Here is a 27242-nt window from a genome sequence, read left to right on the forward strand (position 1 = left end):
GAGTGTCGACAGCGTGAGCAGAACGTGCATCGTCACGCGGGATCATGGTGCCTCTCGGATATAAGTCCTCTGTGTTTAATCCGGACTTCGGTCTTCAGCTCTTCAATAGGTGTCTCACTGTAACTTTCACCTTCCTTACAGTATCGCTCCACATTTACTTTGCAGATATACAAACACTTCTGTTGATGATCTTCTGTGAGTACAGGTACACCCTCAGACCACAAAAAACGAAACAATAAATTTATTTCATGCATGCTAGTTATAAATAAACTAATGTAACACATTCACACCTGCACAGCAGTGACTGGGGAGACAGGAGCCTTGAGCAGAAAGTGAAGCGATGAGAAGACCAACAGGAGTTTTTATATAACCAGTGTGCGGATCATTTTCACTCACCCTCATAGAAGTACTAAAGCAGTTCCGGTTTTGGCCTGACCGCTTACCAACACACTTTATGTTTCTTCTGCTAAATTGTCAATATTGTATAATATTGTATAGCATGATGATACCTGGGTGTGGGAATGTCCTTAAACTGCAGCTTCTCCACCGAGCCAGGGGCAGCCAGAGACATCGGGACGACTATGTTGTTTATGTTGTAGACACTTTCACTGTTCCTCCAGCGCGATGGAAACTGTGAGGAACAAACCCTTCAAGATTTATCTAAATCCCCTGACACTAGTGTAAAGCATACAGTAAGTATAAACCATCACCAGGTTTAACAAGTGTGTGGTGTACCCGTGACTTTCTCCGGTGTAGGCTTGTGAACTGGGGTGTGAGTATGTCATCTGTACTGTCCTCAGTACTTGGAGAAAACATGCTGACCCGAGACACACCCACGTCTACAGATGGAATCATAGATATAGTTGCTTTACAGTGTATCAGCTAAACCCATTTTGCATGCGGCCAAAACACAGTATTGGTGCTGATTTTATATTTTATTACATTATATATAGATATAAAATAGAGAAAATGTGTATGCCGAAAAAAAACTACTTCTGAAGTGCCGCTCTAGTTTACCTAAATTACTGAACAGCCGTTTTAAAGAGATTCTAAAAAATGGCTATTTTTTAGCATTATATTTTTACTTCAAACAATTATCATTTAAAATACAAATTATTCATATTTCTGTATAAGTATTAATATTAAAATCGGTGTAAGCTTCTAGAAGAATAGGATCTGTAAAAATTGTTGCTTGAATTGTTTTTAGTAAAAGTTTAAAACGTATAAAGTCTCTATACGTCCATGTCAAATTCATGTTGCAATATTTTAACAATTTTGCATCTTAGAATAATACACTTTTTCAGGTTTATGTTTTTTGATGTAAAATTTTAATTGGCCAAGTTTTATATGAATGACACTTAAGATATTTGAAAGATTTTAATTAAAAGAAATTACAGACACTAAAACATGAAAGTGCATTGAATTGTATTTAGCAAATGTGTTTATTTTTACTGCTAAAATATAAATGTGTAGTATATTTATCAAAAAACAAGGCATGGATTGGGAGATGAGAAGCGTTAAGTATTATGAAAAATGGTGCTATATGATCCTATCTGAAATTAAATTTTTTCACCTAGGGGAGACACTTTTAGGCACCGATACCATGTTTTGGCCGACAGTAAACCACTTTGATGTGTAACCAGTCACTGATCTGATGCACGGTGTTACACGGAGCGAGTCGTACCGATGTCTGCCCGGCGCTGGTGTCGTCTCTTGCCTGTCCGTCTGCAGGTTTGCGCGGGTGTCTTCTGCGACGGTGTTGCTCTGCTGTTCATCTGTGCAGCCTGGAGCTTATGAGTGCAATCTGTAACAGGACAAAATTCATTCTTTACACATTTTTCCCAAAATAAACGAGTTTGATTGATAGCAAAATTTATATTTTTCTGTTATCCAAAACTGCCCTTAGATTAATTTAATATTCATCTGCAATGCCGAATTATCCAATTCCGTTTCATTCTCCCTCTCTCACTTATTCTCTCTACCTCATTCGCTCGTCCTGTTCAGGGTCACAGGAGGCCTGGAGCCGGTTACAAGGAACTCGGGGCATGAATCGGGGTAGCAATCCATCTCAGGGTACACAAGCACACACACCTTATTCCCCGACTACAAGCAATTGGTCAACGGCAATTGGCCAAGTCTTTGGATTGTGGGAAGAAACGGGTGTACGCAGAGGAAACCCACCAAGCATGAAATGCAAACTTTACGCACACAGACCCTGAGGTGGGAATTGAACTCCTGACCCTGGAGGTACAAGGCCACACTTATAACCTCTATGCCACCATACCACCCAAATGTTTTAGAATTTTTTTATATTTATTTGATTTATTCCTTAAATACCACAGCACCAATAAATGATTGAATCTGATTGGTTAGAACGCTTCGGTAAAGTATCGTTTTTACAGTTATCGTTTCTATAGTAACAGCTCATACACAGGTATGCGCACAACAAATACTAAATCCATTTTTGAAACATGTTTAAACTTTAACACTGACATAAAGAGAGAGAGAGAGAGAGAGAGAGAGAGAGAGAGAGAGACTGGTAAGGAAAAGACTGTTTATTATAACTGCTGTATAACATACGTAAGTGAGAAAAGACACTCATTTCTCTCTTAGATGTTTCTCAACATTATATCCAGCTCTAAACTGTTTAGATGGCCTTTGTTTTACACATTGATGGTGTATATTAAACATTGTAATTGGGAGCAAATCGCTATCATATAAGCAGAATAACACACTCCAGAGCTGCTGTTATAAGAAAATGATTTCCTCCATGTGTGCGTCATGCGGCTTCACAGAACAGTCTGGAGTGTGTTATTCCATATTTACTGTATAACAGCAGCTCTGACAACAGTTCTGGATAAGCAATAGGTTTGTTTTATTGCACTTGTTCTAATGTGTGTTATATACTACAGGGTGTACAGTGTTACATGTTCGTGTAACGTTTTACGGAAAGTCTGATCTTTTCCTCCACAGGATGGAGGAGTGTCTGCTTTTGGAGGATCTCTGTAACAAGACAAGCTGTGTTTTTATACAAAAAGAAAGAAACGGGATTGATTTTAAATTTGAAAAGCTTATATACAAAATGGGTGTGTAAGTGTGTGTGTGTCCTGTGCGATGGATTGGCACCCTGTCCAAGGTGTACCCTGCCTCGTGCCCTAATCCTCCTGGGTTGGGCTCCAGGTCCCCGCGACCCTGAATACAGGATAAAGCGATATAGAAGATGAGTGAGTGAGCTTATATACATTACGGATATCATTAACAAAAATGTTCTTCTCCTTAAAGGACTTAAAAAGGCTGATTTTTTAACTTGTGAGCTCTACACATCTTTTAAGGTACAATTAGTATGTGCCAATTGATGCCAAACACCAAGGCAGTGATTACTGATTAATGATCAGAGTGAGTAAATGACTCAGTAAGGGTGTGTGTGTGTGTTTAACTGAAACAGAGAAGGAAACAGAGAGAGAGAGAGAGAGAGAGAGAGACAAGTGCTTTCTTGGTGCCTGTCCAAATAGAACAGCTGTGAAATCAACTCACATCTGAAAACCCAGCATTAACTAAACACTTGGATCATCTTGACCTTAACGCGCTTTAAGAGTCACACTTATCCTACTCTATGGCGTATAAATAAATCCTGATAAATTCTATTTACTGTGAGAACAACATCAATATCAATATGATACATGTGTATTCATTATAATTACTGTTCTTGCTTCACTCATGATTTTAAAAGGGATAATAATTAAAAAAACTAATCCAGTCCTTGTTAAACCCTGGAATGTAATGTACACAATGTTTCATCATTCTTAATGCACAATATATAAATCTTGCTGCATTTTTTCTCACATTGCATTGGTTATCTTGTAGATTTACAGCTAAAACGTCCCTAACATCCCTGGATTTCAGGTCTTTTACATGCACGCCAATATTAAACACACAGCTGAGCTTGGGCTCTGTTTCAAACTTCCTGCTGTCTTCATGATTACATTCAAAAGTGTTAAATAATCTAAAAAGAAAACACAAAACCACTCAAAAAACAGATCTTTAGGAAGATCTTTTTTTTTTTTTCATGTCAAGCGCTCGCTGTAATAGGAAACAATACATAAGGATGTAATTTGAGACACAACAGGGCTGTACACTAGTCTACTTTAGTTTATTTATTTGCAGATGCAGTGTTTCATTGTGCTAGCTCTACTTACTACTGCTGTAACAGACCATAGCTGATCCGTGAGCTATATAGAGCTCTCCCTGTGGTTCGACTGTAAAACCATTGTATCGCACAATTGAGATTTACTGATGCTTATGGTATATTCGGGCCTTATTCCTGAGCAAAAAACTCTTGTTTATTGCATGAACATAAATTATATTTTTTGCTCGCTCATACTTTTGCTCTAATACATGCTCTGTGCTCAACAGGGTTGCCAGGTCACACTGATAAAATCCCATCTGATGCAGTGCTGAAACCCCACCTGCTTTGACATGAAACCATCCCGAATAATATCAGTACTAGAGCTCATACTGTATGTACTTATTACTGTATATATGTACATACTTATAATAATTAACCTGATTGTTAATTATCTGCCCGGGACACATGTTTTCAGGCCAATGTTATAAAAAGCAGTTCAATGAGTATAACTTAACTGCCCACATCATTAGAAAAAAGTTAAATAAGAATCATCTCGGCTCATATTTAATGTAAAAAAATGTATATAAAAATTAAGTGTTGCGCCCCTACTATTTCCACTACTTTACTATTTCACTATATTTAAATTCAAATTCAAATTTTATTTGTCACATACACAGTCATACACAGTACAAAATGTGGTGAAATGCTTACACGACCGCCAGTGACCTTAAAAAGAGAATTTAAAGCTTATAATAAGTAATAAATATGAATAAAAGAAATACGATAGAAAATTTAAATAAAAAAATAAAATAAAATATAACTAGGAAAAATAGAACTAAAAATAGAAACTGAAAATAGAAATATACTGTACAAGTATGAAGTACTATATGAAGCGTAGCTGAAATTTGGAAGTTGTGACGCTCCGTGCGACCGCATGCTACACCCAAATGATCTTGTGTACACGGAACTGAACTTGTTTGTAAGTCGGGTACTACCTGTATTTGGTAGCTATAGAATTTTAAGTTTTTTTCCCCAGTTTTAATTTGTTCAATTGCATGTCACAGGAAATTTACTCTGGCTTAAAGAGAAACAGAACAAGCATTTGTACTAATCATGACAGTTCGAATCAGTCACAAACAGTAAGGGAATAAAGTTTTACTGAGAAACAACACCTGATAACCAGTTTGCTACCTGATGATGAACTGTTTTTGATCCAAAAGATGCACCAGGAGTCTACAGTACAATAGGATTCTAAGCATTGTCGATTTGTGACACTGCTAATGTCAAAGGCATGTCCGAACTTTTAGGGGAGAGAATCGTCTTTAAATTAAATTAAAGACCAAATGTTCTTTAGTTTGCTTAATTTTCAGTTGTTTCTTACTGAATATGGAGGGTGTGTGTTTCCCTGCAGGGTTGAGTCCGGGTGGGAGAAGACTGCCGGGTTGAGACGGTTGGAGCCAGTCCTGTTTGAAAAAAGCCGTATGGACGCTCTGGGGCACTGAACTCTCTGAGGAAAAATGACAAAGAGTCAATAGAAACACGAGCAGAAAGTTCTGTTATAAAATAGTGGTTGTAATATTCTGTAATATAAGCTGTAGTATGTTTTGTCTAAATGTAACAGTAAGTATGTATAAAGCTAATGACTACACTGAGACATAAGTTCTAGAAACCCCGGTATTCATAGTTACTGATAAAATAATGAATTCTGTAGTATTGTACTGGTTTCAGTTGAAATACGATGGCAGTAATAATAGTGCACATCCACACATCTGGGTTATTAGAAGTGAGACAGGAGCTGTGCGTAAAGCCGGAAAAATGCTGTTTTGCTTTTCTCTCTGCACTACAGCATAGTTTCTTAGTTGCATAAGCACATTTTTTGGCTCAAAGTGTACGGAAAATTTCACCCCGCCAGAGGATTATTAGTGTTCAAACAGGTGTGTTCATTTCTGACCTCAACAAAGAGGGTTTATGCTCCACACATTAGCAATACCGGGGCGTTACAGTGTTTGCATTTAAATAGTCTTTTCTTTTTAACTAGGATAACATTCCCTACAGCAAGATTTATTCATTAATCAGTCTCCCAGGTCCTCATCCTGACTTTGTTCATTTTTACTCTAATTATTTCCCCTTTAGCATATAATCTTTGACCTACTGGATCTCTATTAGTCATGCTATCGTTATATTTTCACATCATTTGCACATTTGGTTCTGCACATACTACGCCATCGGATTAATGGCTAAATGTAAATGTAATCATCTTGAAGGCGTTTTTTCCGACTCGGCCGAGTGGCTTCATCACTTTTGGGTCTGTCGCGCTGCTCATCATCTACCTAAAGTGCCGTCCTTACAATGTCAGGCTGATGGTTTCCGACGGCTCCAGTGTCTAATGATGGTCACATGACCACATGGAGACTCGAGTGCCTGTGAATTTCCATCTACTCTACACTCCATTACAAGACCACTTTAATTTGTGCATTTATCAGCGTTATGTTTAAGTGCAACAATACTATTTACTATAAAAAGAATATGCAGGAATTAACCAGTTTTATTTTTATGTTTTTTTTTTTTTTTAAGGAAACGTTATTTTGTCATACAGTGAAAGTTAAATATGTGTAAAGAATTTTTGTAAAACAAGTTGCAACATTACTGCAAGATGTAATTTAGGCGTAACTCGAACTCTTTCTCTCATACACACACACACACACACACACACAACTATTAATTGTGATGGCTGTACTGTTAGTGCTGTTGGAGTAATCTGGGCCTGAACACACACACGTCTGGTCACAAGAAACAAAGCTCGAGCACCGGAAGGATGAGGAATCTGCTCCCTATTGAAAGAGAGAGAGAGAGAGAGAGAGAGAGAAAACATGAAAAACAACAAAGTGTAGCTTTATGATAAAACATATCAAAAAATGGGTTGTAATTACTTTGTAAACATTTGTTTATATTATTAGACATGCACTTTACACTATGTAAGCTATATGCCTACAGTATAAACATTGCTTTAGCTATTTTAACCTGAGAGACAGTGCAGAACGAGTAAATAAAGAACTAGACTGAAGGATCTGTTTTCTATCCAAAGGAGTGCTATGACTGTACTGACTGGGGCGTGTTTAAACAGTCTCGTGGTAAAGATTTGGACTCGTGGATAGAAGTAACATGTTCCTATATTGCCTTTTGCAGGGTCATGATTGTCCCAAGTAAACAAGTCAGAATTTATGCCAATAATAAACTATTGTTCAATAAATCTGTCATGTCCAGCACTCTGCTTTTACAGAGGGGGCTTTTTCGGATATGTACACAGCCACAACACAGCTAAAATTAGGAATTTAAAGTGAACTGAGCTCCAAATTTCAGCTGGAAAAGCTGTTCAAATAATCTTGGCTCAGGTTGGTCAAGTATAAAAAGTACAGCACGAACAATCAATTTACTTTAGATTGCTATGACTTGTTAGATATTGAACTTGCTAATGATCTTAATTGTTTTGTCTGTCATTTCAGTGAAGAAACTCTGAGACTTAGAGAGTCAGGAAGGCAAAGACAATCAGAAATTTTACATTTACTTATAGATGTAATTAAGTGTTGAGAAAGCCTTCCGTTTAATAAAAATAAGCAAAATATCCTGAGTCCTGTGCTTCATTTATTTTTGTTACAGCACATTCCCAAACTTTGGAAGGACGCTGTAGAAATCTTAAGACAAGCTGAGCATGCACTTGACCCTGTGCATAGAGGAGTGGAAGGTTCTACAGACACTTAACTTGCTTTTTAAACATCTGGATGGAAATGGGACTTAAGTTAGATTTTATTGGTTTTTTTTTTTTTTTTTAATACAATCCAACTCCAGATCAGTAAGGACTTTTTTTGAACGGTTTGATTTAAGCATCAGTCTGGTGGGCTGGATTCTTGACTTTTTACCAAATAGGAGAGTGAGGGCAAACAGCACCCTGTCAGACCAGGGGTGCTTTTTTAAAGGGGTGTGTGCTGTCACCTTTGTTATTTTACATCTACATTTATTAGTTATTAAGCATGCAGATAATTCTGTTGGTGTTAGCCTGCTTTATGAAAATGAGGAAACGACACGGTCACTGGAGATTTTATAGTGATATTATGAGTCTTGTTTCCAGCTAAACAAATCTAAGACTACAAATATGCTTTTTGATTTAGGGAGGAAACCAAACACAAAAGAAGTTACTCTTAGTAATTAACGTGCGGTCTTATAAATACTCCCGAACAATTATTGATTCAAAATTGAACTTTAAACAAACTGTATGTAATGTCATGAGCGCTTGTATTGATTAAGTAAGAACTGTCCTATTTTTACATCAATCAAGCTATAATAACGATGAACTGTGAAATGGTCGAGTCGGCTGATTGGTCAGCCATGGCTTTATCCATGGCTATATTTAGTGATCTTGTACTTGATTCGGTTAAAACGTCCCGCTACATCCATTGTAAATGGCGACCCACCCCATTTTAATATCAAGTTTTGTAAATGCTGCACATGCTTTTTTTTTCTTTCAATGTTTGTCATGTTTTATTCTTTATCTTTAAATGTGTCATGTTGCTAAAAGAAATCTGCCTATGAGTACAAATACAATGAACCAAGCAACAACCAACCTGGTAGGATACTGTGTATCGTAAGATTTCAAATTAACATTATTAAGGTTCTACATTCTCTGTATTCATCCGCTAAGATTTAGATTGATAGAAATGCATTTCACTAAGCTTTAAATTACAAACACGGACAGTGAGAGAACATCTGCTTGACCTGCTGTGTGACTGCCGATTGGTCCATTGCGAAGAGGCGGGGTTTGTGATAGGTCAGCAAAGGGCGTGTCCGTGCACACCCAGGAATGCCGTCTACCTGAGACGGGAGCTGACCTCGGCAACACACACGCCTCCTCTTCTTCTCGCCTGGCTTCGCTGTAGACGTGGAGCCGGTGTGCAGAAACACGTCTGTCTCAGTGCTATATGAGAAAAAGGAAGATAAATCACAAATCTGCAAAATGTGTTACTAATAAAAAGGGGAATAAAACCTGCATCGTTATTTAATGAATAAAAAATACAGTCATTGTGTGTTATACAGAAAGTTATTTTGCCTCCAGTTAACCTGTCACTGTGAATACTAACAGAAACCACTGCTGATTAGTTCACTTATAAAACAGTTGTCTACGTTATACATTGTGTTTCCTCTACTGTCCCAGATCTTCAGCTGAGCTACAGCTGCCACACTTCCTGTGTTTTGACCCCATGTTTATATTCAGCTATGGCGGGACAGGAGAACATTCAGTTCACTGAACTCGAGGAATTCCTTATCTGAATATCACACTGTAAGAGTTTGACTCGGTAGGCATCACAGACACACAGACACGGGACGAGGTCTTTATCAAAAATCGTGTTTATATAATTAAGCAATATCACATGTGAGGGAGTGCTGGTGTGATGAATATCACATGAGCTGCACCCTCGTGCCTACAACCAAATTATGATATGTTTATTTGTTTATCCAGTGGTTTTGCGCCACCAACACATATCTTTCCACTCCTGATCGAACTAACTGACCGCGACAGCTGGTGAATGACAGTTAGTTTAATTAACGGGGGGAAAATTTTAAAGTTTTAAATTCTTACCGGTACTGTGTAGCCAAAAGGTGAGGAGAATAAACCATAGTAGACAATCCTGTAAGTTTCTCTTTATATTTCCACTTATTTCACTTTAGAATATCAGTTCCATCAACTTCTGGTTTTGAATCCTGAATTGCGTTAATTTGAAAGCTAGTGCGCTATGTATGGAGTATATCCCTTGTTCCACAGACCAAGTAGTGCTTGTTAGTTTTGTAGCCATAAAGAAAGGAATGCGGACGGTTCAAAGACAATTCAGAACAACCAACAGGGAATAATTAAGGAGACAAACTGTTTTTTAAAGATGACATGACGTTCTTAGATGTGTGTTTTTGTTGAAAGTGCTTCTGTGACTAGTTTTAAATGTGTTTTTTTTTTTCAGTAGACACTTATGAGAACTCGATACCTTAATACCTAGAGGAAAATGTCTCAGTGCTGTTACTGTCTATTATCAGCACACATGGAATTACCTTTTATTCAATCTGATTACTCTGTCAGAACTAACTGTGGTATAAATAATAATAAAGTAAAAATGAACAGTGAGATAAAGAATTAGGAAGAGAGGAAATAGTAATAAAGTGAGGAGAATAGATAATGTGTGACAGTGTGCCTGTCACAGACGAAACTGTGACACACACCTTCATAATTTCTCTCAAGAGTCTAAACACTAGTGTTTTAGACACAAATAACCCTTCTGACTAAAACCGAAAGGCAACATGACACCTGACATTTCCTTATTCCTTATTTAGTAGTTATTATTATTATTATTATTATTATTATTATTAACAGTAGCAGTATTTGTTCTACCATTGAGTTAGTAATTGATCATTTAAAAATCTAAAATCGAGGAGACAGAACATAGTGATAGAAGCTTGAACACTTAAATACCATGAACTAATCTGAAGCAGCTGCCTGAAGAACTGAAAAATGTCCAAGACGTCACTAATAAATTAAAAGGGATCTATGAAAGTCAAGGCATTCCCAAATAAGAAACTCACAGAGGAACTGTGTGTATGCTAAACAGAAAGCAAAACCGCCATATGATAATCATAATAATGGCCTGAAGAAATCATCTGTTGAGCAGGAGGCTGGTGATGCTATAATTTTCTTTTTTTCTGCATTGTCTCATGATGTTCAACAAACACATTCACTCATTCTTTCTCTTGCAAGAAGCCAGGACCAGGGGACTTGGGGGCCCTGGACAAGGTGCCGGTCCATCTTAGGACATGAGCACACATTCTTAGACACAGGAAATTTGGAAATGCCAATTAGCCTAATCTGTGGAAGGTAAAAAGGAGTACACGTAGGAAAAACACATCAAGCGCGGGAAAAACATGCAAACTTCATGCACAAAGACTTGAGGTGGGAATCGACCCCTCGACCCTGGAGGTCCGAGCCCACGGTGCTGCCTCTTTGACAAAATATTGTCATTAAAAAGGTTCTTTGTGCAACAAAACTACACATTTTTTTCTTGGATTTCCTGGTTTAAGTTTTTCTAACACACAGTTAAAACTCACCTAAAACTATTATTAATACTAAGATACTAAAAATGTATCTGGTGGCAAACACATCTGCAGGCAGAATTATACAAAATGCCCACTGATATAAAAAAGGGCCATTTGTGCTATTTAGCATCCTTGAGACTAAAAAATACATAAATATTTTAAAAGCTTCTTTAAAAAAAAAAGAAGGTTTTTTCAAAGCTGGGACAGTTCACTGAATTTGCTGTCAAACACACCCTTAAACCCTCCCAGTACTCTTCAGGAAGCCCAAACCCAGCTAAAGTTTCTGGAACGGCCCTCACCAGTTCTTGACTTAAAGATCCTTTAAAACCTGCGTGTGAAACCTGCAACCTGCTGAGACATAAAGAGAGCAGTATGTAGTCCTGACCTGTTAAAGAGCCTTTTTCTTGATCCTCTCCAGCACCTGCTGTCTCTTTTAGCTACAGGACAGTGTAAGGGCGAGTCACTCAGAGGAGCCATCAGGCTGTTCACTATCTGACTCAGCTGGGCGCTCTGCACACAAACACACACCACACACAAAAAAAATTACGGCACAAGGTTCAGTAAAAAATCTAAAAAGCTACCAATAAAACTATTTCTTTTATCATTTATAACATTTCTTGTAATAAAACACAGGTACAGACATGAGTGTAATGAGTATTCCCAGCATGGAAGGGAGATAAAATTAATTAAACATTAAAAAGAAGTTACGTTTATCGTCCATCCCTCTTATAGAAAACACAATCAAAACTGTTTAATAATTTGTTTGGTTCCTCTTTTGGAGGAAAGTGTGGCATTTGTAGGTTAAGTTTTAGTGGCAGAATCTTTAATAAAAGATATGCACCACTTAAGTGATATAACTATATTCATCAGCCAAGTTGAACATCCATCCATCCATCCATCCATCTATAAACTTATCCATCCACCCCTTTAATCTATTTATCTATCCATCCACTCATTCATCCATCTATTTATCCATCCCATTCACCCATTTATCCATTCATGTATCTGTCCATCTATTTATCCATTCATCTATTTATTTATCCATCCATTCATTTATCCATCCATCCATCCATTTATCTATCCATCCATCCATCCATCCATTCCATCCATCCATTCCATCCATCACATCCATCCCATCCATCCATCACCCCATTTATTCATCCATCATCCATCCATCCATCCATCTATCCATCCAACCATCCAACCATTTGTCTAAACTATATGAATGTGGGTGAACACACACACATTCATATAGTTTAGACAAATTTCCTACACCCCATGTCCTTGGGGGGAAACCCACAAACACAAACAAACACAGACTGGAGGTGATATTTAAACCCCCAACCCTGAAGTTACGAGGCGACAGTACCAACCAGTAAGCCGTCGTGCCACCTAAGCTGAACAAACACTGCCTGCATTTCACAATAATAAATCAAACTTCTTCCCCCTTGGCCTTGACAGAAAATCAAGTCAAGATGACATACTGTAAGAGCACAAGTCAAAAGCACACAGTGTGCTCACACACCTACGAAACAGTCATTACTTTCACATATGTATGTCATTGGAATAGAAAAAATGTCTTTTGGAATGACTTTCAGAAGTAATAACTCTAACTAGCATTCTTGCAAAAAACAAAACAGGCCACATCAGTATTTTACAGTGCATTACACAAACATACATTAATGTATCAGGCCATCTGTCTGCACACTGCTCGCTCGTCTTTAAGTTTTCATTTATTAATGATCACCTGCCTTTCACACAGCACCTGTTATTTGCTGAGGGATTTCATGTTTTTTTAATGTGTGAATACACAGTCATATCTAAACCTGCTTCCACTGTGTATCTTCCATATGAACATGACTTAATGTATCGTAAGATATAGTAAATGTCACCCAGCTAATCTAAGACGCGGAGGGAAAATAAACACACTGGCTCCAGTCAAATAAAATAATAATTTTACTTGCAAAATAAAAAAAAAAAAGTAATAACTTACTATCTTAGCAAGTAAAAATATCTTCAATATACATTTAGTTAAATTTAATCTACTCTTTCTTAAAATAAGATTATAATAAATCAAACATAGGTTTATTAGGATTATTTCCAATCAAACTTTACTTAAATTTAAATGGAAAATAAAAATCTTGTTTTATTGCTAAATAATTTTGCAAGTTTTACTAATTTATTTCTTAAAAGAAGCAAAATAATCTGCCAACAGAACAAGAATTTTTCACTTACAATAATCTTATTACAATAATAAAGCTTAATAATCTTGTTTTTGTTTTGTTGTAAACTTATTTTAAGAAATTATACATAGGTTTGGCCATATTAAAAAAATATTCTACTTGCTAAAATTGCATTTTTGTGAATGTAAGAAGCAAATCTTAGCTTATTGCTAATGACTTCATATCCTTATGCTGAGGTCACAAACATGACACAGCTTGTATTAAAAGCACTTAACGACCTAACTAATTGGTTTATAATATTAACTTATGTTATATATGTTTTAGCCCCATCAATTAGATTTCCAGACAAACAAAATATAAAACTAAGCAGCACACTGGAGCATCCACTTGGCCAGCATGTTATGTAACGAATGTATTTCTTGCCCATGCGTCATATGTAATTTAATTTTTAGTGCCACTATCAATAAGTTCATTACACAAGATGGTTGACTACTGGGTAAATAGGCCACACCCACAAATTCACAAGGGCATTTCTTACAATTCTCCTTTAAACAGAATATTTTTATATTTTAATCAGTTTTTTTATAATAAACCCTGAATCAATGACCTCACCTGTCTCTCGATGTTTCGGAGGAGTCGAGTGGGGCTGCTGGGCTCCGTGTCGAGCTCGGAGTTGAGATCGTGCGGGTGACGCGCCGTTAACATTAAATCGGCCGTCTCAGTCAGAAGAGTCTGTTGGATCTGCAGGTCGGTCAAAGGCTGAGCCTCAGCCAAAACAACGCCCGTCTGCGGCAGGAGGCAAAGGATAGCGTGGTGGCATTTTGGAGGGAATATCAAAGGGTAGCTAGCTAGCAAGTTCAATTCTTCACAACTAAGATACAATTAATATTAAAAAGAATGTATTTAAAAGCAAACATTTTCAATGAGAAACATTTCTATTTTGTTTAACAGAAAACAAGATAACATGAAATATTAGGGATGAGCCTCCGTTTTATTGTCTTAAACATTAAAACATTTTTACAACTGTGTGGAGAAGGAGTGGTGTTGGAGACACACACTGCTGTTACTCCTCTTTTTGGTCAACAATAATGAGGCGTGTGAGGTTCATCCCTTAAAGTCATCTGGCTTCGATAAAGAGATATGTTAGTTAAGTTGGCTTGAGAAAGCCAACTTACTGATATCCGACTTAAACTTATTATTATTAAGTTGGCTTGAGAAAGCCAACTTACTGATATCCGACTTAAACTTATTATTATTATTCCGAGACTAAATTTGTAAACTCTATCTCCTCCTAGAGCTTTAACTCCACTAACTCCAAACTCGGCCCAGACCTTCAGACTGATCTCACGGGGTGTGCTATATCTTTTCTAACTGATCGGACTTACTAATTGCCCCGCAGGGGCAATTAACCGGCCCAAAAATCCCATTGACTTAACATTAAGACGAATTTTGACGGTTTGTTGCGCAGAGAGGGAATTTAGTAGAAACGTTAAATTAACCCTATTTGACGATGTTTGCAGCCTTTGTCAAAAGATACCATGCACAAGGGTATAAGTTTTACCCCCGGGGCAAGAGAGGTCCCCAATTTGCCCCATTGACATATAATGGGGATTTTGGCGATGAACTGGTCCCGCACCATTTATCGTAGACCCATGAGTGAGGTGTCAAAGTGTGCAGAATATTCGGGAAGAATTTTTCTATGACTTTCCTAAGGGGTGGGCGGTTAATTGCCCCCGCAGGGGGCAATTAACCGTCCCATTGACTTATAATGGGGATTTTAGCGAATTATAACTGGTCCCGCACCGTTCATCGTAAACCAACAAATGAGGTGTCAAACCGTGCGCCTTATTCGGGAATGGGGTGCTGTGACCTTTAAAAGGGGTGGGTGGTTAATTGCCCCCGCAGGGGGCAATTAACCACCCACAGACTTAACATTGAGACCAACATTGCCCGAGTCCCATGAGTGAGGTGTCAAACCGTGCGCCTTATTCGGGAATGGGTTGCCGTGACTCTTCTAAGGGGTGGGTGGTTAATTGCCCCCGCAGGGGGCAATTAACCACCCACAGACTTAACATTGAGACCAACATTGCCCGAGTCCCATGAGTGAGGTGTTAAACCGTGCGCCTTATTCGGGAAATGGGTGCCGTGACTCTTCTAAGGGGTGGGTGGTTAATTGCCCCCTGCGGGGGCAATTAATCACCCACAGACTTAACATTGAGACCAACATTGACCGAGTCCCATTAGTGAGGTGTCAAACCGTGCGCCTTATTCGGGAAATGGGTGCCGTGACTCTTCTAAGGGGTGGGTGGTTAATTGCCCCCTGCGGGGGCAATTAATCACCCACAGACTTAACATTGAGACCAACATTGACCGAATCCCATGAGTGAGGTGTCAAACCGTGCGCCCTATTCGGGAATGGGTTGCCGTGACTCTTCTAAGGGGTGGGTGGTTACTTGCCCCCGCAGGGGGCAATTAACCACCCACAGACTTAACATTAAAACCAACTTTGACCGAGTCCCATGAGTGAGGTGTCAAACCGTGCGCCTTATTCGGGAATGGGGTGCTGTGACTTTTCTAAGGGGTGGGTGATCAATTGCCCTCGCAGGGGGCAATTAACCCCCCACAGACTTAACATTGAGACTAACTTTGCCCGAGTGCCATGAGTGAGGTGTCAAACCGTGCGCCTTTTTCGGGAATGGTGTGCTATGACTTTTGGTAGGGATCCGTCGCACGGTTTTCCCGAAATTCCCAAATAACCACCCCATTTTCCCCTATTCATTTCAATGGGAAATGGCCCGAAAAAGGGTGAAAACATGGGTCACTTTGAAAGGATACCGTTCGGCCATAATTTGTCGTAGAAACATCATTCAAAGTTTAAACGGGTCACAAGACTTTGGACTTTTACGGATTGGGTCCATGTTTTAATAACTTTCACGGTTGCTTCACGAGAGCAGTTTAAGTTTGATGAAAATTTTTATTTTTCACCATGCGTGCCACTGTCAACTGCCATATTCACAGAGTGTGAATCGGAGGGTGTCTTTACACTGTCACCACGTCAATATAATACAGTCTACGGGCATAAGGATTCAATATGTCGTAGTCAGGAAGTTCCTGCCACTCACGGTGAAAGAATTTTTGCGATCGGACCTACGGTTCTCGGTTGGGAAGAGTTTGTTTGAGAGCTTAATTATTACAGTTTGCGGTTCTCTGTGTCTGTCACAGAAGAGTGTGCGTGCGCATGCATGACCCATCCCCCACACCACCGACTTGCTAATGCCAATTAGACTCAATCAAACTTCTCTTCTATGTACTATTTCTAACCCATTCAAACTCATCTATCTATCTATCTATCTATCTATCTATCTATCTATCTATAATCTGATTATTTCTATCTATCTATAGACTTCCCTTCTATGTACTATTTCTAACACATTTTAACTCATTCAAACTTATCTAACTTTTCTAATCTATCTATCATCTGACTATTTTAACTAATTTATCTATCTATTTATCTATCTATCTATCTATCTATCTATCTATCTATCTATCTATCTATCTATCTATCATCTGACTATTTCTAACTAATCTATCTATCTATCTATCTATCTATCTATCTATCTATCATCTGACTATTTCTAACTAATCTATCTATCTATCTATCTATCTATAATCTGATTATTTCTATCTATCTATAGACTTCCCTTCTATGTACTTTTTCTAACACATTTTAACTCATTCAAACTTATCTAACTTTTCTAATCTATCTATCATCTGACTATTTTAACTAATCTATCTATGTATCTATCTATCTATCTATCTATCTATCTATCTATCTATCTATCTATCTATCATCTGACTATTTATAACTAATCTATCTATCTATCTATCTATCTATCTATCTATCATCTGACTATTTCTAACTAATCTATCTATCTAGCTATGTATCTATCATCTGACTATTTCTAACTAATCTATCTATCTATCTATCTATCTATCTATCTATCTATCTGACTATTTATAACTAATCTATCTATTTATCTATCTATCTATGTATCTTTCTATCATCTGACTATTTCTAACTAATCTATCTATGTATCTATGTATCTATCATCTGACTATTTCTAACTAATCTATCTATCTATCTATCTATCTATCTATCTATCTATCTATCTATCTATCTGTAATCTGACTATTTCTATCTATCTATAGACTCAATCATGAATCTATCTATCTATCAATCTATTTTTTTTTCTATCTATCAATCTATATATCTGTAACTGTCTATCTGTCTGACACTATCTATCTATCTATCTATCTATCTATCTATCTATCTATCTATCTGTCTTTTAAACCTTTTAAACTTAAACTGTTTTAACTTTTTTAACTTCTTAAACTATTTTAAACTTTTCACACTTTTAACCTTTTATCTCCGGCTTTCTCAAGCCAACTTAAAGTTTGTCTAAACAAACTTTTGTATCTAGTTATTATTATTATTATTATTATTCTGAGACTAAATTTATAAACTCTATCTCCTCCTAGAGCTTTAACTCCACTAACTCCAAACTCGGCCCAGACCTTCAGACTGATCTCACGGGGTGTGCTATATCTTTTCTAACTGATCGGACTTACTAATTGCCCCGCAGGGGCAATTAACCGCCCCAAAAATCCCATTTACTTTACATTGAGACGAATTTTGACGGTTTGTTGCGCAGAGAGGGAATTTTGTAGAAACGTTAAATTAACCCTATTTGAAGATGTTTGCAGCCTTTGTCAAAAGATACCATGCACAAGGGTATAAGTTTTACCCCCGGGGCAAGAGAGGTCCCCAATTTGCCCCATTGACATATAATGGGGATTTTGGCGATGAACTAGTCCCGCACCATTTATCGTAGACCCATGAGTGAGGTGTCAAAGTGTGCAGAATATTCGGGAAGAATTTTTCTATGACTTTCCTAAGGGGTGGGCGGTTAATTGCCCCCGCAGGGGGCAATTAACCGTCCCATTGACTTATAATGGGGATTTTAGCGAATTATAACTGGTCCCGCACCGTTCATCGTAAACCAACAAATGAGGTGTCAAACCATGCGCCTTATTCGGGAATGGGGTGCCGTGACCTTTCTAAGGGGTGGGTGGTTAATTGCCCCCGCAGGGGGCAATTAACCACCCACAGACTTAACATTGAGACCAACATTGCCCGAGTCCCATGAGTGAGGTGTCAAACCGTGCGCCTTATTCGGGAAAGGGGTGCCGTGACTCTCCTAAGGGGTGGGTGGTTAATTGCCCCCGCAGGGGGCAATTAACCACCCACAGACTTAACATTGAGACCAACATTGCCCGAGTCCCATGAGTGAGGTGTCAAACCGTGCGCCTTATTCGGGGATCGGGTGCTGTGACTCTTTTAAGGGGTGGGTGGTTAATTGCCCCCGCAGGGGGCAATTAACCACCCACAGACTTAACATTGAGACCAACATTGCCCGAATCCCATGAGTGAGGTGTCAAACCGTGCGCCCTATTCGGGAATGGGTTGCCGTGACTCTTCTAAGGGGTGGGTGGTTAATTGCCCCCGCAGGGGGCAATTAACCACCCACAGACTTAACATTGAGACCAACATTAACCGAATCCCATGAGTGAGGTGTCAAACCGTGCGCCCTATTCGGGAATGGGTTGCCGTGACTCTTCTAAGGGGTGGGTGGTTAATTGCCCCCGCAGGGGGCAATTAACCACCCACAGACTTAACATTAAAACCAACTTTGACCGAGTCCCATGAGTGAGGTGTCAAACCGTGCGCCTTATTCGGGGATCGGGTGCTGTGACTCTTTTAAGGGGTGGGTGGTTAATTGCCCCCGCAGGGGGCAATTAACCTCCCACAGACTTAACATTGAGACTAACTTTGCCCGAGTGCCATGAGTGAGGTGTCAAACCGTGCGCCTTTTTCGGGAATGCTGTGCTATGACTTTTGGTAGGGATCCGTCGCACGGTTTGCCCGAAATTCCCAAATAACCACCCCATTTTCCCCTATTCATTTCAATGGGAAATGGCCTGAAAAAGGGTGAAAACATGGGTCACTTTGAAAGCTTACCGTTCGGCCGTAATTTGTCGTAGAAACATCATTCAAAGTTTAAACGGGTCACAAGACTTTGGACTTTTACGGATTGGGTCCATGTTTTGATAACTTTCACGGTTGCTTCACGAGAGCAGTTTAAGTTTGATGAAAATTTTGATTTTTCACCATGCGTGCCACTGTCAACTGCCATATTCACAGAGTGTGAATCGGAGGGTGTCTTTACACTGTCACCACGTCAATATAATACATTTTACGGGCATGAGGATTCAATATGTCGTAGTCAGGAAGTTACTGCCACTCACGGTAAAAGAATTTTTGCGATCGGACCTACGGTTCTCGGTTGGGAAGCGTTTGTTTGAGAGCTTAATTATTACAGTTTGCTGTTCTCTGTGTCTGTCACAGAAGAGTGTGCGTGCGCATGCACGACCCATCCCCTTCTATGTACTATTTCTAACCCATTCAAACTCATTCAAACTCATCTCTCTATCTATCTATCTATCTATCTATCTATCTATCTATCATCTGACTATTTTTAACTAATCTATCTATCTATCTGTAATCTGACTATTTCTATCTATTTATAGACTCAATCATGAATCTATCTATCTATCAATCTATATATCTGTAACTGTCTATCTGTCTGACACTATCTATCTATCTATCTATCTATCTATCTATCTATCTATCTATCATCTGACTATTTTTAACTAATCTATCTATCTATCTGTAATCTGACTATTTCTATCTATCTATAGACTCAATCATGAATCTATCTTTCTATCTATTAATCTATATATCTGTAACTGTCTATCTGTCTGACACTATCTATCTATCTATCTGTCTTTTAAACCTTTTAAACTTAAACTGTTTTAACTTTTTTAACTTCTTAAACTATTTTAAACTTTTCACACTTTTAAACTTTTATCTCCGGCTTTCTCAAGCCAACTTAAAGTTTGTCTAAACAAACTTTTGTATCTAGTTATTATTATTATTCCGAGACTAAATTTGTAAACACTATCTCCTCCTAGAGCTTTAACTCCACTAACTCCAAACTCGGCCCAGACCTTCAGACTGATCTCACGGGGTGTGCTATATCTTTTCTAACTGATCGGACTTACTAATTGCCCCGCAGGGGCAATTAACCGGCCCAAAAATCCCATTGACTTAACATTGAGACGAATTTTGACGGTTTGTTGCGCAGAGAGGGAACTTTGTAGAAACGTTAAATTAACCCTATTTGAAGATGTTTGCAGCCTTTGTCAAATGATACCATGCACAAGGGTATAAGTTTTACCCCCGGGGCAGGAGAGGTCCCCAATTTGCCCCATTGACATATAATAGGGATTTTGGCGATGAACTAGTCCCGCACCATTTATCGTAGACCCATGAGTGAGGTGTCAAAGCGTGCAGAATATTCGGGAAGAATTTTTCTATGACTTTCCTAAGGGGTGGGCGGTTAATTGCCCCCGCAGGGGGCAATTAACCGTCCCATTGACTTATAATGGGGATTTTAGCGAATTATAACTGGTCCCGCACCGTTCATCGTAAACCAACAAATGAGGTGTCAAACCGTGCGCCTTATTCGGGAATGGGGTGCTGTGACCTTTCTAAGGGGTGGGTGGTTAATTGCCCCCGCAGGGGGCAATTAACCACCCACAGACTTAACATTGAGACCAACATTGCCCGAGTCCCATGAGTGAGGTGTCAAACCGTGCGCCTTATTCGGGGATCGACTCTTATTCGGGGATCGACTCTTCTAAGGGGTGGGTGGTTAATTGCCCCCGCAGGGGGCAATTAACCACCCACAGACTTAACATTGAGACCAACATTGCCCGAGTCCCATGAGTGAGGTGTCAAACCGTGCGCCTTATTCAGGGATCGACTCTTATTCGGGGATCGACTCTTCTAAGGGGTGGGTGGTTAATTGCCCCCGCAGGGGGCAATTAACCACCCACAGACTTAACATTGAGACCAACATTGCCCGAGTCCCATGAGTGAGGTGTCAAACCGTGCGCCTTATTCGGGGTTCGGGTGCTGTGACTCTTCTAAGGGGTGGGTGGTTAATTGCCCCCGCAGGGGGCAATTAACCACCCACAGACTTAACGTTAAAACCAACTTTGACCGAGTCCCATGAGTGAGGTGTCAAACCGTGCGCCTTATTCGGGAATGGGGTGCTGTGACTTTTCTAAGGGGTGGGTGATCAATTGCCCTCGCAGGGGGCAATTAACCCCCCACAGACTTAAAATTGAGACTAACTTTGCCCGAGTGCCATGAGTGAGGTGTCAAACCGTGCGCCTTCTTCGGGAATGGTGTGCTATGACTTTTGGTAGGGATCCGTCGCACAGTTTTCCCGAAATTCCCAAATAACCACCCCATTTTCCCCTATTCATTTCAATGGGAAATAGCCCGACAAAGGGTGAAAACATGGGTCACTTTGAAAGCTTACCGTTCGGCCATAATTTGTCGTAGAAACATCATTCAAAGTTTAAACGGGTCACAAGACCTTGGACTTTTACGGATTGGGTCCGTGTTTTGATAACTTTCACGGTTGCTTCACGAGAGCAGTTTAAGTTTGATGAAAATTTTGATTTTTCACCATGCGTGCCACTGTCAACTGCCCTATTCACAGAGTGTGAATCGGTGGGTGTCTTTACACTGTCACCACGTCAATATGATACACTCTACGGGCATGAGGATTCAATATGTCGTAGTCGGGAAGTTCCTGCCACTCACGGTGAAAGAATTTTTGCGATCGGACCTACGGTTCTCGGTTGGGAAGCGTTTGTTTGAGAGCTTAATTATTACAGTTTGCGGTTCTCTGTGTCTGTCACAGAAGAGTGTGCGTGCGCATGCACGACCCATCCCCTTCTATGTACTATTTCTAACCCATTCAAACTCATTCAAACTTATCTATCTATCTATCTATCTATCTATCTATCTATCTATCTATCTATCTATCTGTAATCTGATTATTTCTATCTATCTATAGACTTCCCTTCTATGTACTATTTCTAACACATTTTAACTCATTCAAAATTATCTAACTTTTCTGTCTATCTATCTATCATCTGACTATTTCTAACTAATCTATCTATCTATCTATCTATCTATCTATCTATCTATCATCTGACTATTTCTATCTATCTATCTATCTATCTATCTATCTATCTATCTATCTATCTGTAATCTGACTATTTCTATCTATCTATAGACTCAATCATGTATCTATGTATCTATCAATCTATATATCTGTAACTGTCTATCTGTCTGACACTATCTATCTATCTGTCTTTTAAACCTTTTAAACTTAAACTGTTTTAACTTTTTTAACTTCTTAAACTATTTTAAACTTTTCACACTTTTAAACTTCCATCTCCGGCTTTCTCAAGCCAACTTAAAGTTTGTCTAAACAAACTTTTGTATCTAGTTATAATTGTTATTTCTGTGAGAAGATAGAAAAGATTTTTGGATCAGGTCATTTTTTTGGGGGAATTCCTGTAGGTATAACATTGTACGGCACAAGAAAGAGACCAGAAGTTGCATTTTTTACAAGTTTTTATAAGTTTTACCATTCTGTAACTCCATGTTAAATTGTCGCATATTTCCTTTTCTTCCACTGCTTTTCCTTAGAGTATCCAGTCTACTCTATTACAGCAGCAAGTTTTTTTTACATTTTACTAGTAAAAAGGTCTGTAAAGTCTGCTACCATTCAACAAATTTACTAAGTGCACATTAATGTTGGTTTTAAATCACACCATGATAAATAAAGCTGTGTGATGAAATTGTTTATGCGGTTTAAATGTTCTTTTGTGGTTTGATTCAATTCTGATTTGATTCACACTGCCACTCACTGGACTTTTGCGTAGCAAAATACTGTATTTGGCATTAAAAAAGTCATTTTTAATACTTCAGCACCAGTAATTAAAATTTTAAATTTTATTAAATCGAAGATCGCAATGCCCAAAAATTTAATCTAAACAAATCGTCAATCTACCTATGATATAATATTAAATCTGTGATTCTTTCTTTTTGATAAACAGAATTGGGAGTGGAGATGTGTTAGCTCTTTACCTTGTTGCTGTGAAGGTGCTGATGGAGCTTGGAAACCTGCTGAATCTGCAAATCCAGCTCAGATAGCCTGAGCTTCAGCCAAGTCCACTGACTCGCCAGCTTCGCTTTATCACTCTGAAACCTCCACTCACATCCCAGACAGCTGAGAGAGAGATAAATAGAGAAAGAGAGAGAGAGAGAGAAAGAGAGAGAGAGAGAGAGTTACAGGAGTGCACTATAAACAACATGACTAGTTAATTTCCACTGTCCTGAGGAGACCTGGGAGGTATTCCGCAAAGCCCGCTAATAAAAGTTAGGTTTATTTGTATTGGTATTAGTCTTGCTCGATTTAGCGTTACAGATCATACCAGGTTCAAGAAGTTCAAGCGCTAATTGAAGCCAGTTGAGGCTTATGTGCATTCACACAATGTACGGTATCAGCCTTGTCAGCTGAGTGAAGATATACTGATTTGGGAGTGAATGAGAGCGCAGCTTTTTTACTCCAGTTGCACAACGACTTGTAATTAAATTTGATGACGAGAATAACCCTATTACTGCAAATCAAACTTATACTATGCAAGAAATTAATGTTTACAAACATATCATTAAACCAAATAAAATAAATGATATTGAAGACATCAACATCACTTTTCAAATTGCTAGTGTTAACAAAACTGATAATAAAATGACCATACAAGCCTGAGTCAGAAAATCAGGACCAATATGCAGAGAAATAATGCTTACAACTACACAAAATTCTCAGCAAGACTTCGCAAACAGGACAAGAGAAGGGAAAAATGCTGATAATGATGCCAGACAGGCAGACATCGCATTCTGGATGGAATCTCATCAGCTGAAACGTGCTGTGGTGACGTTGCTAACCCTACCTCGTCTTATTCGATTTCTTCTTTATAACTCTATAGAATTCGTCCATTTCTCTCCACAGATGCCCCTCATGTGCTTGTTCAATCTCAAGTACAATAAATAAATGAATAAATAAACAAATCCTTACAAACAGTGTTTAATTGATGTTACATCTAGTTATTAACCCAGTAAACCAGCGTAAGAATATATTTAAATGATGGAAACCTTAAAGCACAAAGTATCTCTGGATAAGATCATGTGCCAAATGTAAATGTAAATGGAAAGACACTAACAAGAAAGAAATAGCAACCAACGACTTGTTACTAGTGACACAATACAATGCATAATGATACAACCTCTAGTATGGTTCGGTATTCACTTTAATGATAATACTCATATTAATCCTGCTCAAATTTGTACATACTTCAACGAGATATCAATTTGGTATCAATGTGGTACAGATACATTGTGATGGTGAAAAAAAAACTTAACCTGTCAGTGGAATGTGTGCACATTGGTGAACTTTTGATAAACAAAATTAGAGATAATAAGCTGAGCAATCTCGCCTCTCAAAGGCAGAATATTATGTGCTTAACTCTGTCTGAACCCTGTGACCCTTTCTTCCTGCTCAGTAAATATATAACAAGCAAAGTCTCTCTTTAGACCGACTAGCTAATAGGAAAATTCCACGAATATTTAGAGCGCAGTGGAGCAGCAATGAAAACAAACACACACACACACACACACACATGCACACACACACAGAGGAGAAGCAGGATTCCTCCTGCTGAGACACAAGGTCATTGCCTGAAGACACACACACACAAATACACACACACACACACACAGCTCCTTTATGGGATAGTCCTACAGTATTTCATGTTTTTTTTCCTTTTTATTTCTGTCAAACATGCTGTATGAACACACACTGAACCTGGGTGTGCCTTTTTTCCCCCATAACCACCTAAACCACGTTAAATTGTAAACATGTGTAAAACAGAAGCTGAACCAAGAACATGGCACAAGTGACTGTTCAAATTTCTCTATAAATAAGAAACTGTTCTCGGGACAGATCCCTGTTTTTCTGAGCGTACACACTGCTCTCAGTCATGCCGTGATGTCACACGTGTTAGAAAAGCAATTAGAAGTTGTTGCTTTAGAGGATCATCTAATGTCTCATCAACCTCACAACAGAGAGGAATAAAATAAGTATGAACATCATATATATATATATATACATAAGATAACACCAGGGTAGTGTAATGAAGCGGAGTTTCCTTACCGTAGTTCTTACCGCCATGCAGCTGATTATTTTAAAATACTAGCATGTTAGGATACTGCTTGTCATTCGCTAAAGATTAAAAACTCACCTCATAAATTGAACCATTTAATGTTCTGAATCATGCTTTAGACGATTAAGTTAGTTCTGTTATCTTGTACGCCGGTCAGTCGTGACATTAAAGCCACAGACAGGTGAAGTGAATCGCGCTGATTAACTTGTCACATTGGCCAACGTTAAACGTAGAATCTCAAACTGTGACAAACTGTGATGTCTAGACAACTACAGTAAAACCTTGGATTGCAAATAACTTTTGCGCCTGCGAGTGTTTTGCAAGACGAGTAGTATACACGTTGTCTGCCGAGCCTCACCTGATCACAACACACAATTTTGTGTCAAAATGTAGTGACTTTTCTTTAGTAACTGTACTGCAACAACGGCGCTTGTGAGGAAAAAGGTTTGAAAGGATGTAGCAGTGCGGGTCTCGTCGCCCTCACACCAGCCACGATTCTTTTCAAAAGTGAATTTGTTTTATTTTTACTTTATATTTTGTATTAATTCCGGAACTAATTATGGATTCCGGATGTTCCTGGGTTAATATCTACCAAAAATGCTCCAAGGAAAAACAAGCGGCAAACTGGCTCATGTGGAGAGCTAAATGGAGAAGAGACCGCACTCTGGTGCATTATGGGAAGAGTTTTATACACCCTTTATTGTGAGACGATTTACAATTTTTACATTTATGTGCATATTATACCCACACATATATGTACACACATACATACATACATACATACATACATACATACATACGTATACACATATATACACATACACTAATGTATTAACATACAGTACACTCACCTAAAGGATTATTAGGAACACCTGTTCAATTTCTCATTAATGCAATTATCTAATCAACCAATCACATGGCAGTTGCTTCAATGCATTTAGGGGTGTGGTCCTGGTCAAGACAATCTCCTGAACCCCAAACTGAATGTCAGAATGGGAAAGAAAGGTGATTTAAGCAATTTTGAGCCAATTGGGCAACAACCATGCCACGGGCATGAGTATTTCACAATCTGCTTAGTTACTGGGATTTTCACGCACAACAATTTCTAGGGTTTACAAAGAATGGTGTAAAAAGGGAAAAACATCCAGTATGCAGCAGTCCTGTGGGCGAAAATGCCTTGTTGATGCTAGAGGTCAGAGGAGAATGGGCCGACTGATTCAAGCTGATAGAAGAGCAACTTTGACTGAAATAACCACTCGTTACAACCGAGGTATGCAGCCAAGCATTTGTGAAGCCACAACACGCACAACCTTGAGGCGGATGGGCTACAACAGCAGAAGATCCCACCGGGTACCACTCATCTCCACTACTAATAGGAAAAAGAGGCTACAATTTGCATGAGCTCACCAAAATTGGACAGTTGAAGACTGGAAAAATGTTGCCTGGTCTGATGAGTCTCGATTTCTGTTGAGACATTCAAATGGTAGAGTCAGAATTTGGCGTAAACAGAATGAGAACATGGATCCATCATGCCT

General features: G+C 38.7%; 1 protein-coding gene across 2 annotated transcripts in view; it reads right to left on the bottom strand.

Annotated features, from left to right (window-relative positions):
* The window catches only part of kansl1l (KAT8 regulatory NSL complex subunit 1-like), a 37763-nt gene that overhangs the window by 3546 nt on the left and 6975 nt on the right, over positions 1–27242 (bottom strand). Inside the window, exons 3-11 of one of the 2 annotated variants that reach the window (XM_053495869.1) lie at positions 23573–23714; positions 14050–14178; positions 11640–11764; positions 8897–9095; positions 6864–6957; positions 5508–5633; positions 1685–1804; positions 736–839; positions 510–631 (exon numbers count right to left, since the gene is read on the bottom strand). In XM_053495869.1, the coding sequence (XP_053351844.1) occupies positions 510–631; positions 736–839; positions 1685–1804; positions 5508–5633; positions 6864–6957; positions 8897–9095; positions 11640–11764; positions 14050–14178; positions 23573–23714 (1161 nt within the window). Of the gene's footprint in view, positions 1–509; positions 632–735; positions 840–1684; positions 1805–5507; positions 5634–6863; positions 6958–8896; positions 9096–11639; positions 11765–14049; positions 14224–23572; positions 23715–27242 lie in introns of both variants that reach the window. The other variant, XM_053495868.1, reaches the window with a different exon arrangement.

The sequence above is a fragment of the Clarias gariepinus genome, chromosome 5 (assembly GCF_024256425.1).
Source record: "Clarias gariepinus isolate MV-2021 ecotype Netherlands chromosome 5, CGAR_prim_01v2, whole genome shotgun sequence".
Lineage (NCBI taxonomy): Eukaryota > Metazoa > Chordata > Actinopteri > Siluriformes > Clariidae > Clarias > Clarias gariepinus.